This window comes from Neltuma alba, unplaced genomic scaffold (assembly GCF_004799145.2).
Source record: "Neltuma alba isolate B1F8T4 unplaced genomic scaffold, ASM479914v2 tig00008000_pilon, whole genome shotgun sequence".
Classification (NCBI taxonomy): domain Eukaryota; kingdom Viridiplantae; phylum Streptophyta; class Magnoliopsida; order Fabales; family Fabaceae; genus Neltuma; species Neltuma alba.
In genome coordinates this window covers 19,670-32,989 of record NW_021634922.1, presented here as the reverse complement: position 1 = coordinate 32,989, position 13,320 = coordinate 19,670, and the positions used below count along the sequence as shown (strand labels likewise).

The following is a 13,320-nucleotide window of genomic DNA, read 5'->3' as shown; positions in this document are numbered from 1 at the left end:
ATCCAGCTTGAGAAAATTAAGGGCCATTACAGGGGGAAAAAATAGGCAACACTAAATAAGATAAGGAGATCCCTTGCATCTGCCAAGCTTTCATTATTTGTCATATTATAACCCCCCGGGGGGGAGGGGAGTTGGTGGAGGAAGAAAAAGAGAGTTGAAAAGAGACCAAGTAGAAATTCAGAGGCAATTTTAAGGACAACAACCCAGGTGAACCTTTCCTTAATGAACAGAGTTCTCAAACAGCAAAATGATTCTCCTACGCTAAGCTCATTCTTTCCCTAAGAATCATCCTCATCACGTTTTGAAGAAAGTTTCAGTATGCAATATATACCACATCTGAATGTGATCAGATTGACAATCGATTCAAATGGTTCATAAAAATATCCATCACTATGAAATAGCATCAATCAGTTTATCCGACCCAATCAAGCCAACTTTAAGAAAGCTACGTACAAGACAGGTTTTGCTTGCTTGGAGACTTGGACTAACAAAAAAAACACACGTGTAGCCTAGCTTTTGGCAGAGCCACTTGTAACAATCTACTGATGGTGCAGGATAAATTAACCATGTAACAATCTCCCCCACAAATTTGGATCCAAAGGGCCTCTTTATATAACACTGCTTTGGTGACTTGCTGGTACAAAACGCCAAAGGTCCACAGCGATATCCACCTCCTTCTTCTTGTGAAATTTGTATAGTTTTGGTACATCATAACGAAGCTGTTAAATTAAGAAAACAAAGTACCATTTAAAAGTTAAAAACCTTATGGATGCTTCCAAATAAAAAAGCTAAAACAAGTCAAACTACAGGTTACGTGCTGATAATGTGGGTTGGCTAGCCTACCTTCTGACCTACCTATTTTTTATATAACATATGGATCAACAAATCAAGAGATAAAAACACAACATGCCTAAAATACTTATCAGGCATCGATATGCAGAAATTCACATAATAACAAAGAATCCAGTCGTCCAAGGACTATAGAAACAGGTATTCAAAACATGATTTCAAGTGTGCAGTATGATGGATGATCTTTGACCTCTTGGTATGGATTTACCAAATTATGTTAAGAAGCTATCCATATCTACAACATCTGAATTGTGAGATGGCATGTCTAATGTGACACATTTAGGCCCACTTGCACAAAGTTAAGATAGAACTAGTATTTTTACTGTGGGATTAATGACTACAAGTTATAGTTGACTCAGGATTCATAACCAATAAGTAATAAGCACAAAAGAGCTCGACTTAATTTCAAAAAACGAAATAAAGAACTTCCATATTTAACTAAAAAGAGATTAATAAAATGGGTAAAAGCTTACTTTTCATAAGGCTTCTACAACACAAAAACAAACAAATAAAACGATTCACTCACCTCACATAAAACTTCAGCACTTGCAGCATTGAAATCCCTCACGGCTACTCGTTTGACATGCTAGAATAAGATGAAAACACATCGCATAAACAAAGTAAAAATGAGCAGAAATAGGGTATGGAAGTATATAGAAAAAGCTGCAAAGACAAATGTCACTCCTATGAAAAGATCTTAATTCAAGCAGTCATTTAAATAATACTGAACTCCTCATGAAATAATAAGATATGTAAAGTGTGACATCAACAAACACATAAATTTATGCATGAGATAATAAGTGAATAAATCAAGATGCTTCAACATCCACACAAATAGCATGACTTTAAGAAAATTTGAAGTGACTCGTGCAAAATTGAAGTTGCAACATTTATGGTACAAGTGTGCATGTATTATACTAAGGACAACCCAATTGGGCTTGTGAGAGCTTCATTGCTCATTCAGGCAACTAGAATGTAAGACACAGATGACTTACATCTCTTGTTGAAGTCTTATGCAAGGAATACACAGCTTGAGAAGCAACCTGACAAATACATGTATATCAGACATCTCATCAATCACATGTTAAAAGTTCTATGACCACCATGGTTGCCTACCTTCAAAGCAACATGGAGAAAATCCATGTCTACACCCTTCTTCCTAGTTCCAAAAGGAGGATTCATCACAACTGTATCAACAATTTGACCTGGAGAAAAATATAAAATACCAACACAACTAGATGAACCTGTTATAGAAGAAAACTTCAAGAATAGACACAGAACTTACATAAGCAAAGGCAGAGAAAGGCACCAAAGTAGGACAAAGATAATAAGGAAAGCTACCTCTCCATTCCAAATCCATGACACTAGACTGAATAAAGTCCAAATACAGCTGCAAGTTTAATTGAACAACAAAGGAAAGATGCATCAACTACCAGTAGGCCATTTTCAACATAATAATCTAGCCATTCATTATTCAATTTAGAGCACACTAATTCTCACTTTTTACCTTCTTTAGCAATGTACAGAAATTAAAGTGAACCTTTGAAATTCAAGATACATCACTATGCGTACATTTAAAGCATACAAAAATGTTACTTTTATTTCAATGCAACAAGAGACTCAATCATCTGAAAAAATACAATCATCTACTATAATGAGCAGTAGGAAGAAAATACCTCAAGCTCCTCAGCATTTAACGATGCTATCTCAAGAGATTCTGGATCAATGTCAATGCCAAAAACATGTCTGACCAATGCTAAGACAAATTAAGAGAATATAAGATATACATTCATACATAAATAGACACATACATAAATATTATATACATAAAACCACACTTAATTTAGACAAAACATTTGCTTTGTTGCTTAAAATTGGAATTGAAGTTTTGAGTTAGAATGGAGGGTCCCTAAGTAAGCAAGCCGTTATGTGCTATGTATCACTGACCCAGCAACGAAAAATCCCAATTCATTTTTCCCGTGGGTCCTATGTAACCATGGACTATGAAAATGCAAAATGCAGCCAAGTCGTAGTAGTTTGAAACTTCAGCATACTTAATGTCATTTCAATATCAGCTCAAATATTCAAACTTACAGATTAAATGGCATTTAGGAACAGACTGTACAAAAGTAGAAGAAGGGAAAGAAGGCAACTTACTCGGCACTCAATAAAGCAGCTGCAACACCTAAAGTACCACAACCACATCCAAAGTCAGCCACTACTTTGTTGCTCACATCTCCAAAAGAGTTCTCAGCCTAATTTACATAATCACAACAGAAACAGAACTTTAAGTATGTGGAATTACAATGGCTGGAAAAAAAATTGTTACCAAACAAATTGCACACTATTGGATTCACTCTAGAATGAAACTTGCCGATGACATCAATCATTGCATTTGCAAGGAAATAATAGAAATGTAATCTTCGAGCCCATAGCTGTTTACATCTTCGGCAGAAGAAAAATAGAATATCCAAAGGTGAAGTTTGAAGAAACATGCAACAATATTTTGCAGAGAACTGGATAAAGTGATGAGAGAAAGAGAGCAATACAGTGTAGAGCATTCGAGAAGCAATATGGGGTCCAGTTGGATACTGTTCGAGTTCAATCTGCGACCAAATAAAACATAAAAAAAAAAAAGTGATTCACAGTGATAAAGAAGAGACACAGAGACTACTATCAAAGGTCGTTTTAAGAGAGAGAACCTTGGGTTGAGAGAACTGCTGAAGATCGCCAAGGAGACTTTCCAACTGCTTGAGCTTCATACTTTCAGGCCAGGGTTTTCGCGGTTGCGTTCACAGAGAAACTGGAGAATTTCCCTTTTCCCCACAATTACTGCGTTTTCCTGCCTCCTGCCCTGATTTTCCCGATGCCGCAGCACGCGAAATTGAAAAATTGCAGAGTATTCATTCATTTTTATATTTTTACTTAAATTAAATGTGAAATTTTGGAGTACTCTGCCTCCCTTCAAATGAGGAACTCTTTTATTTTTAAATTTTACATAACATTAAATTAATAAATCAATTTATTAGAAATTTAGAACTTTAAAAATAAAAGGAATTAAAGTCTCAATGTCAATTTAATCCTGAAGATAACTTATTACATAACTTTTATTTTTAAAAATAACTTCATAAACTCAGTCAATATGAAAAAATTAGAAAAAATATGCGTGTATATTTCAAGCATATACCCGCCTGTGCCAGTGTGGCTCCATATGCTTAGAATTTGTTTCTTTTCCCTCATTACCTTATACTGCCAAAACTTAACGTGTTTGGGCAGATCTTTCCCTTGGTTACTTAGAAATTTTCATTTAAAGAGCAGGCATCAAACCTCATTGGTGTGGCAATTTCTTCGCAGCTTACCAGTTAGAATGATGGCAGAATTTCTTCCCTGGCTTGCCTTGGATGTACCATCCGATGAGAGGCATTAGCCTATCAAAAGGTTTTTGCTAAAACGAAAAGTTGAGGTTCATGTAACCCAGAACGGGTGTGGACGCCTCACAATTGCAGCGTCTTCTTGATCAAGATTGTGCTGGAATTTCAATTGATACTGGATGATATTTTGTTTAAGTGTTTGTTTTGTTGTTTCTTGTTTTGTTTCATTTCAAACTCTGTTATTTGGTTTATGTTTGTACGTCTGCACTTCGGATATCTTTAATGATAGTACGTTTTTTGTGATGGCAAAGAAAAGAAACGATTTTTTCTCCTTTCTTTTTCGATGGAAGCACAGTCCCAATTAACAACTATTCGGGTCCCCCAAGAAAAACAGATTGGTACAAAAGCAGGCTTTTCTTTGGTGCGTGCTCTGTGTCGCAGTCTATAATGAAAGCACACAGCTCAGGACATAAACTAGAAAAGAGTGAAGAGTTACACAACATATCGGTAGGTAACATAACGTCCCAGCAGTTTCACTTGGTCGGATTATCTTCACAACCTGTCCACGCTTCAGTCCGTAGTATCTTGCAATTGGATCTGTCACCTGGATTCTGGGAAGCTGTCACAAAGGAAAGAGACAACATCGTCAGCATTTTTCTCCTGCAATCAAAATGGTAACGGCGCGTACTACGACAGCAATCCACAAATGGCAATTGTATCAAACGGATGTTTCTTACACATTTCTTAAAGGAGATTTACATGAAGGAGTAATAGTAATAACTCAACCTTTAGAATGATTTTCCCCAACAATATTGGGGAAAATCATTCTTACGTTCCAAACAAAATATCCTTGACTTCTAAAAATCTCATGTCCTCTAGATGTGAACAATTTTAATGCATATTTATCAAAATATCCTTAAAAGGAAATTCCTCCCTTCCCCATGAGGCCATGATCGCCAGCACTAGACTTCGCCACCAACCAGCTGCCAGAGACCATTGCCAAAGCCACCATCATCCACAACAAATTTATGACCATTGCGAGGGCGGGCATGAGTCTGTGTGTGTGTGAGTGCATGTGCATGTGCATGCTTGTCTGAGTGTGCGTGTGCTTGTGGATATGCGCGCTCAAATGTGGGGGTGTGTACAATAAACCTGGGTAGTTGATTTCTGCAGTATCTGGTGATGAGTTTAGTGAGTGACCCAGGGAGGCATCAAAAGTTGGTTGGGAAACTTGAATATTGCACCATGATATGGCCAGACATCAGTTTCACGGTTCAGAACTGAGCAAATTTGAGAGTATTCCTAAATAGCAATGATTTCAGACCCAGGCTGGAGTTCCAAACGGCTAGATTTTGCTTAAAAACCGTCTAAAAGTTGGGCCAATTGGGGCTGATATGTACCAGCTTCTGAGACAGAAACAGTTATTAAGCTGGGAAACAGAACGAGTTTTGAAAAATTGGATGGCCCACGAGATGGAGGCTAGTAGTGAAGTCCTTTTTTTTTTTTTTTTCCTTGGGCAAGACAAAAGTCTGAGTTTACAAACAAACAAACAAAATAAAAAAAATAGTGAAGTCATTTGCGTGAGAAAAATGTCAGAAGGGACTAGTGAAGCTAAAACACGTACATGGGAATTGTAGGTATATTACTCCCAGCTAAGGGGGAGCGTAGGATGATGCATATTAGATAGTGACTAAAATGTAGTTAGACTGTAGCATAGTTAGTGTGACAAAACTGTATATGATGTGCACTAACAAAAACATCCTGGAGAAGTAACACAAACAGGGGAAGAAGAAATCAGATATGATTCACACATATTCAGAGCAATCAACAACACAGTTGAACAGTACTCCCTCCGTTCCTTATTATAAGAGGACAAATAACCGAAGTACGTTGATCAAAAAAACAGTTTAAATTAGTTAAGAACAATAAGTGTAAAAAGTATAATTTTTTTCCAAAAATACCCTCATTAATAAGGAGGAGAAGAGAGCATGAGAGAGAACAATTAAATTATTAAAAGAAAGAGTGGGAGGGAGAGAGAGTGTGAGTTGGAAATAATAAATATGGGTTAAAATAATAAAATTAACACAAAAAGTAGAGACAACTTGTAAGTGTCTCTTATATATAGGAACATGCCATAAGCATCAAATGTCTCTATAATAAGGAACAGTATCATTTAATTAGGGTAAAGGCCCTTTTTATCAAGCTTTCACCACACACAAAAAAGATTGTAATGATTTTGCCATTTCCTGTAAAACATTTTCTCAGCTTTACTAATTGTGGGATTCAATCATAGCGATAGAATAAGCATGAAATTTCATGAGTAAAAGAAGAAACATTACTAGAAAAGAAGGCAAGTAACAGACAGCTAGTTGGATAAGTCATCCTCTGAAGGAAAGGAATCAACATAAAAGGAAAGCTAATGAAAAAGATCACAGAAGCTCAAGTAGATAGCAATGCTTTCTAATCTTTCTGCATAACTGAAAACAACAATCCCTTAAAACTTCCATACGCCTTACTCTAAAAGGAAGCCCTAAACAACATACCCCAACATATAATGTGAAGGCAAGGGACGCCCATAAAAATAAGTGCATTAGAACCAAGTTTTAACCTACTGACCTGGGTTTCTTTCACAGTATATCTCGCAAGCAAGGTTTTCTTCTCTGTGTCATTTAGCACCTGATGTTCCGGAACAAGAACATGCTCTTTTATGTTGACCAGCAGTTCTGCCTCCTGCATCAATAGAGCTACCGTTAAAATAAATTAAGACTGCAAACATATAAAAATAAATTATAAGAAAAGAACGCAGGTTCATATAATACAAGATAAACTGAAAATTTGTTACTTCAATATTATTTGAAATATAGGCCAAGTCAGTGGTTTGTGTTCAAAAATAGAAATCCAACATCTAAAAGTGATAAGAAACATGAAGGGTATTTAAGCTATGGGTAAGGATTGCCACAAACTGAGATACCCATCATTTTTCTTACTACTTTAAATGTGGGACTTCTAATTTTCAACACCCCCTCCTCTTTTGTTTAGGTCATTTTTCTCTTTGCTTGGGATTGTGTTCTCTGAGTCTCAAAAGCATCAAGTCACAACATTCAACTTTTGTATGCCTGAGCTTGTACTCTTGAACTTCAAAGATCGCAGGTCCATTTTCTTTTTATTTCTTATTTTTTTAATGGAAGTCTCAAATCTTGTAGTTAGACTCTGATTCCATGTTAACTTTCTGTTTGGGCTCAAGCACAAGTTCCAGAAATGAAGTCAACAGTTTGGAAGGCAATGTAAAAGAGAGAACGCATGAAACAAATTTGAAACTTGCCATCACCCAAGTATTTTCCTCACAAGAACACTAAACCACATCACCTGAAAAACCTCCAAGTGAAATTTCGAGGATATTTCAGCAATACAACTCCGAGCAAAGGGAGTCAAATTCTGTTGAACAACCAAGATTGCTCTGGAAACATTTTCTGACTTCATTCGGTTAGTGTATGTCTTCATTGTCTTAACTCCAACCTTTGCTTCTTCAGGAAAGAAAACATAGATCTGGTACAAATGAAACAAATGAAAAGATGAATCCCAAAAAGTGGAGAAATAGACATTTTCCATATGCTATCCCATCTAACTATTATGCTAATTACAGCCTGCATGATGTGAATTATGAACCTAGAACTGAATTATTCAACATACAAGGTCCGGTTTGTTATCTTTTTGATAGTGAGCTAGCTTCATGGGCATATAAATACAAGGTCACAAAAAACCGTGCAAGAGATAATAAAATTAAATCACATTTACTCTCAAAAGATTCCTACACCCTGAAGGTGGATCATGTAAGACTGTAGTGTTCGCATGCATAACCATTAGCCTTCCTGTAGACATGATCAAAGGTGAATGTGTAATTTCGCTTAAAAAGTTCTCTTTATCTTTCTGATTACGCTGCAGAGGGAGTGGTTCCAAGAAAGTTCATTATGAATAAGCGTGAAAGCCTTGATAGGGTCAGAGAACACGTTAACTTGACAGAATTCATTTCAACGAAGGTTGGGTCATCCAAAATCGTCTAAGAGTTCAGCACATGTACTGGGATAAAAACACGTTTGGTGAAGCTCAATCTCCAATTTTCATGATCATGATGTAAGACAGCTAAACTTATCTTTTTTGAACATAAGATTTGCTGAAACCATTGTTTCCTTAATTCTTAGAGAATATATTATCTTACAAGAACTAGATGACTAATTTATCAAAATTAAAGAAATTAGTTTAGCTGTAATAAATAATATTGTCTTTCCTAAAATATCTTGTTAATCATGTGCATTAAAGTTGCCCTTTTAAAAACGTCTTAACATATACAATTAGTATAAGGGTTACTTGGGATGAAGAGGATAAATATTGAGGACAAAGTGAATTGAGATCTTAGGATCAAATGGAATCTCCAACTAGCTCTTATATTAAGGGTATTTTATATCTGGCAGCAGAACAAAAGTACAAATAGGTTCGCTGGATCAGAGAATCCAACTCATTTCAACCAATTTAAATAGCTCTATCTCCTGTCCATATTGATAGCAATACTATTAAGAATTCCTAGCAATACCAACAAGCAGACTCACTATTATTCCTGCAGCACCAAACAAAATTTAAACGAAATGTCTAACACTGGCCATAACCCCAGTAGGACTAGGAAACGAAGATTTATGCAAAAGAAAATCCTCTAAAAGGAGAGGTTGAAGAACGAGATGAGGGAATACCTGGTCGGAGCTATTATCTTTCTTAGCTTTATTGATAACGAGGTCCTCCCTTTTCATGTGCTCAGAGTATTTATGCCTGAACTCACTCTTGGTCATGTTGATCTCATAGTCTGTAACCAGATAGCCCCTATCCCTCAGCATCTGCATCACAGTCTTCCTGATTCTGTAAAGCCGATTGAATTCATCCTCTGAAAGAACCATCCTTTTCGCTCTTCTACTTGCCTCGAAATCTCAGGCCAAAACGATGAAGAAGATTGCGCGAGAGAGGGCACAACAGAAACACGGGCACGACAGAAGACGCGCTTTTCTCTAAGTATTAATCTTTATAAGAGTTACTATCATTTTTAAACCCTAAAATTCGGACTTATTTTGATTTTAGCTTTTTAAATTTTAGAATTATGATTTTAGTTTCTGAAATTTACTTCGTCTCAACATATTAATCCTTGAAGGTGAAATAGTGTTAAAATATATTAAAAACATCATTAACAGAGTTATAATGGTGATATAACTCACCAAATGGTATTTAATTAGATCTTATATGAATAACAGAAGAGGGGAAAAAAAAGAACAAGCTACCAAAAGTCATCTCTTTAGCATCCCTTTTTTTTTCTTTCTCACTATTCATTTTCAGGAGCTATTCACTGTACTACACTTTATTATTCATACAAGATCAGTTAGATATCATTTAATGAGTCCACATCACCACTTCTAACGTCATTGATGACACTTCAACAAATTTTAACAGCCTTGCTTTATCAGGGACTAACATTTTAAGACAAGTTAAATTTCAAGAATTAAAACCACGTATTTGAAATTTGAGGGATCAAAATTAAAATAAGCTCAAATTTCAAGGACTAAAAATTATATTAACTCTTTTTATAATTATAAGCTTTGCAAAGATGTCTTTAATGATTACAATAACATAAACTACTTTAATAAAGATAAAGTTAAAGTAGACGCATGACATAAAGTAGATTCATGACGAGTCCTGCTTATTTTCTGAAATAACACAAAGCAAATTCCTTGATGATGATGCTTATCGTAAGCTTTTCCAAATGGGTTCATGACTTGGAAACAGGTTCATGATATCTTCTGGGTTAGAGTTGTCAGCATCAAAGTCATAGATTCTTGTCGTATAATGTGAAGGGTGCCTCTGCTTGTGGCCTGTTTTCTTTAAAATTTGCAAGCAGGGTCTCACCATCATCCTAATTTGAGTCTTGAGATTCTCTGGTAAGAAATGAAAGGTGTGACTAAAGATTAAAGTTTAAGAAAAAACAATGACTAACTTTCTTCGCACAAAATGTAATTAATTGAAAATTATTTTTAAAAAAAACTTGAGACAGTAATAAATGAAATTTTTTTACATATTATGTATCATGTTTTGTATCATATGAATTTATAATTAAATATTACTAAATATTAATATTGTAAAATTATTTAATAAATTTTATGCTGACAAGTCTAGAACCAAAATTATTATGCTACTCCTCATATCTCAAGGCCTTTATGCGATATTCTTAAAGGTCGAACCGGCCCGGTCATACAAAGCCGACTCTGCAAAACCGACGAGTTTAAAAAAGTCAACTTTACATGACCAAAATTTTAAACATATCCCAATTTACTAGGCCCCGCCTTTAAACTAAGGGGCTCAGGATTGGCCACAAGCTTTTGGCCCTTTTGAATAAAAAAAATATTATTTTTCATATTTCTCATATTTTTTTATCAAAAAATAGAAAACCAATAAAATTATTAATAAAAGACATAAAATTTGAATAAAATTAAGTCACAAATACAAAATATCATCATATCTAAATATCTATCAATATTTAAGAATTTCTAAAACATCAATCAACAAGACAACAATATCCAAAAGTTTCATCAATAGTGCAAATGTGCAATAGACAAATACTATCATTAATTTTTTTTAAAAATTTCATCATTACTATAATCAATTACTATTTTTCATAACAAAAATATCAAGTTTTTCTTTTTTATAAGAATTTTACTTTTAAATTTTACCGTCTAAACTATTATTTTACTTTAGTTTGAGAAGCATTATTGTTGAAACTCATAAATTTCTAATTCAAATTATAGAATCACAAGTAATAGAAGTATAGAAATATTCTCTTATCAAATATATATAGTTTAAAAATATCAACCATATAATATAAATCAAATCATTATTAAAGCTCAAATTAACCCATTTTTTAAAATTTAATTAGACAAATTATTATCTGAAGACAAATAAATCAAACCACTATATGAAATTTAATTTCAAAATGATAATAATAACTAAATATTTAAAATATTATTGATAATGTAAAAAAAATTAATAGTATTAGAATTACATAGGAAAATTATAAAAGCATCTAAATAGGCCTGACCTTTGGCCCTGCAGGACCAGCCAGTTTAACGCGTTAACCCTTCAGGATCAGCCCTTTTAAACCCGTTTTCCATTTGAATGGAAAATTTCAAGCTCAGGCCTCAAATATTTATGCTTAAACGAGTCTATCTAACAGGCTCGACCTATTTTTCCAACTCTAGATATTATAGTTCACTCCTTCTAATTCTTAACCAGTTGTTCTATTCTAGTTCACTTCGCCAATTAACTTAAAAAAAAAAAATCTGGCCAACGCTAGAGCCCCCCGGTGGCCAGAGTCCAGAGACTATAAGCCTGGGTCGCTATAGCCAACGAGACGGTAAGTAGCAAGAAAAATTTATGGCCAGAATCCACTTAATAATACTATCTTTGATTTTAATTATAAGATCTTATTTATACATTACAAATAAGATCTTATATTTAAGACTGGAGGTAGTATAATGGTAATTATATATATGATAAATCTATATTATTGTCTTATAAAAAGTAATTTTTTTAATCTGATATATTAAAGTTTTCAATTCTTGGCTTGCTAGATATTTGTTGATGGAGTTGCCAACATAAAAGATAATATTATCTCTAACCTAAATATGAGATTCAATTATAGTACAATTTGCGTTATAAACTAGATTTTATATTTAGAATAAGAGATAGTAGTATTAAACTTGGTTGTTGGTTTTGCCATAATGTAAATGTAATTATGAATTTGTTGTATTGAGATTGTCAATTCTTACCAGATAATTGTTAGAAGAGTTATTTAGTTGACAATTACCTTATTAGAATTGATTGTCAATTACGTCAAAGGAGGTTGTTAATTTTGATGGGAAAATTGTTAATCTTTATTTGCAAATAATTGGTAAACTTTTGAAAGGCAGTTGTGAATTATAGTTGTTAGGGGAGTTATGAAATTCTTTTCCTTTTCATAAGGAATGGTGGGAAATTAGGTCAATAACTCACTTCTTAGTCTTCAATCCTCTCAATCACGAACCCCCCCCCCCCAAGATCAGTGCAATTTGACATGTCTATTTATCAATATCTTGACTCAAAATGGGAGTATGTCTGAAAAACATTTTAATGTGTCTAGGATTGAACCAGGAGGATCTCATAGCACCTTTTATCCCCTTATTCAAACTATTTCATAGAGACTTGCCATGGCAAAAAAGATGGGAGGAACCTAGCACACTAGGAGAGCACAATACACCGTAAAGTTACATGTTACATTTGTGAAGGATGAATCAACCCCAATAGGAATATATTAATTCTCTCCCAATTGGTTGGTTTGTAGGTGTGATAGCTTTCTTCATGAGCAAGGTCATAGGTTCATATTCAGGATAACCTAAGGACACCAAGAAAAAAAACAAGTATAAAATTTAAAAGAAGCATCTAACACCAATGAAAATAAGATTCAATGAAAGGAGATAATCCCTCACAACATAACGAACTAAGGTTCAAATCTTTATCAGAAAAGAGGAGCCAAATTTAGTACTCAATGATATATTAAACAAAATTACTTCTAATAAAAGAATACTTTTGTATAGGAAAACAAAAAACAAAAAAAGAAGAAGCAATTAGCTCCTTCATGCATACCCCACTAGGACTGGCACTAGTATTGTTTATTTTGTAATGTTTGGTACAAGAGATTTAGAATAACTAGGGATTGCAGAGTGTCACATAGATGGAATTGCTCAAACCTACCCATTCGCCTGGTATTGAAGCTGTCCTAGCGTTGGAAAATTTTGGTGTCCGCTTGGTCTGTTATTGTTCAAGCATAATGATAACATCTTGTGACTGAACCGATTACAACATCCTTAATTTCAGTTTTCCTAAACTTCAGAGACCTTGTTTACATCAAATTCAAGACAATATCGTATGAATTGGCAATCCTCCAAAATAGGTGTTTAAAACGGTGATTCAAGATGTTTGGATTCCCTGCATGCCTAAATAAATGAGTACTAATAACCTTTTTCATGCTATCCAC

At 34.3% G+C, this 13,320-nt stretch overlaps 1 protein-coding gene and 1 pseudogene across 1 annotated transcript; both read right to left on the bottom strand.

Moving 5' to 3' along the window:
* Positions 1 to 299: 299 nt before the first annotated feature.
* On the bottom strand, positions 300 to 3,720 carry LOC114753574 (methyltransferase-like protein 5). The gene is made up of 9 exons (XM_028942262.1): positions 3,552 to 3,720; positions 3,399 to 3,455; positions 3,007 to 3,104; positions 2,526 to 2,595; positions 2,191 to 2,239; positions 1,966 to 2,054; positions 1,845 to 1,892; positions 1,376 to 1,435; positions 300 to 719 (listed from the first exon to the last, which is right to left on the bottom strand). Exons 1-9 carry the CDS (start codon positions 3,609 to 3,611, stop codon positions 609 to 611), a joined length of 642 nt encoding a protein of 213 aa, XP_028798095.1. The 5' UTR covers positions 3,612 to 3,720; the 3' UTR covers positions 300 to 608.
* A 977-nt stretch (positions 3,721 to 4,697) lies between these two features.
* LOC114753575 (DNA-directed RNA polymerases II and IV subunit 5A-like) lies at positions 4,698 to 9,213 on the bottom strand (annotated as a pseudogene).
* Between the last annotated feature and the right edge of the window lie 4,107 nt (positions 9,214 to 13,320).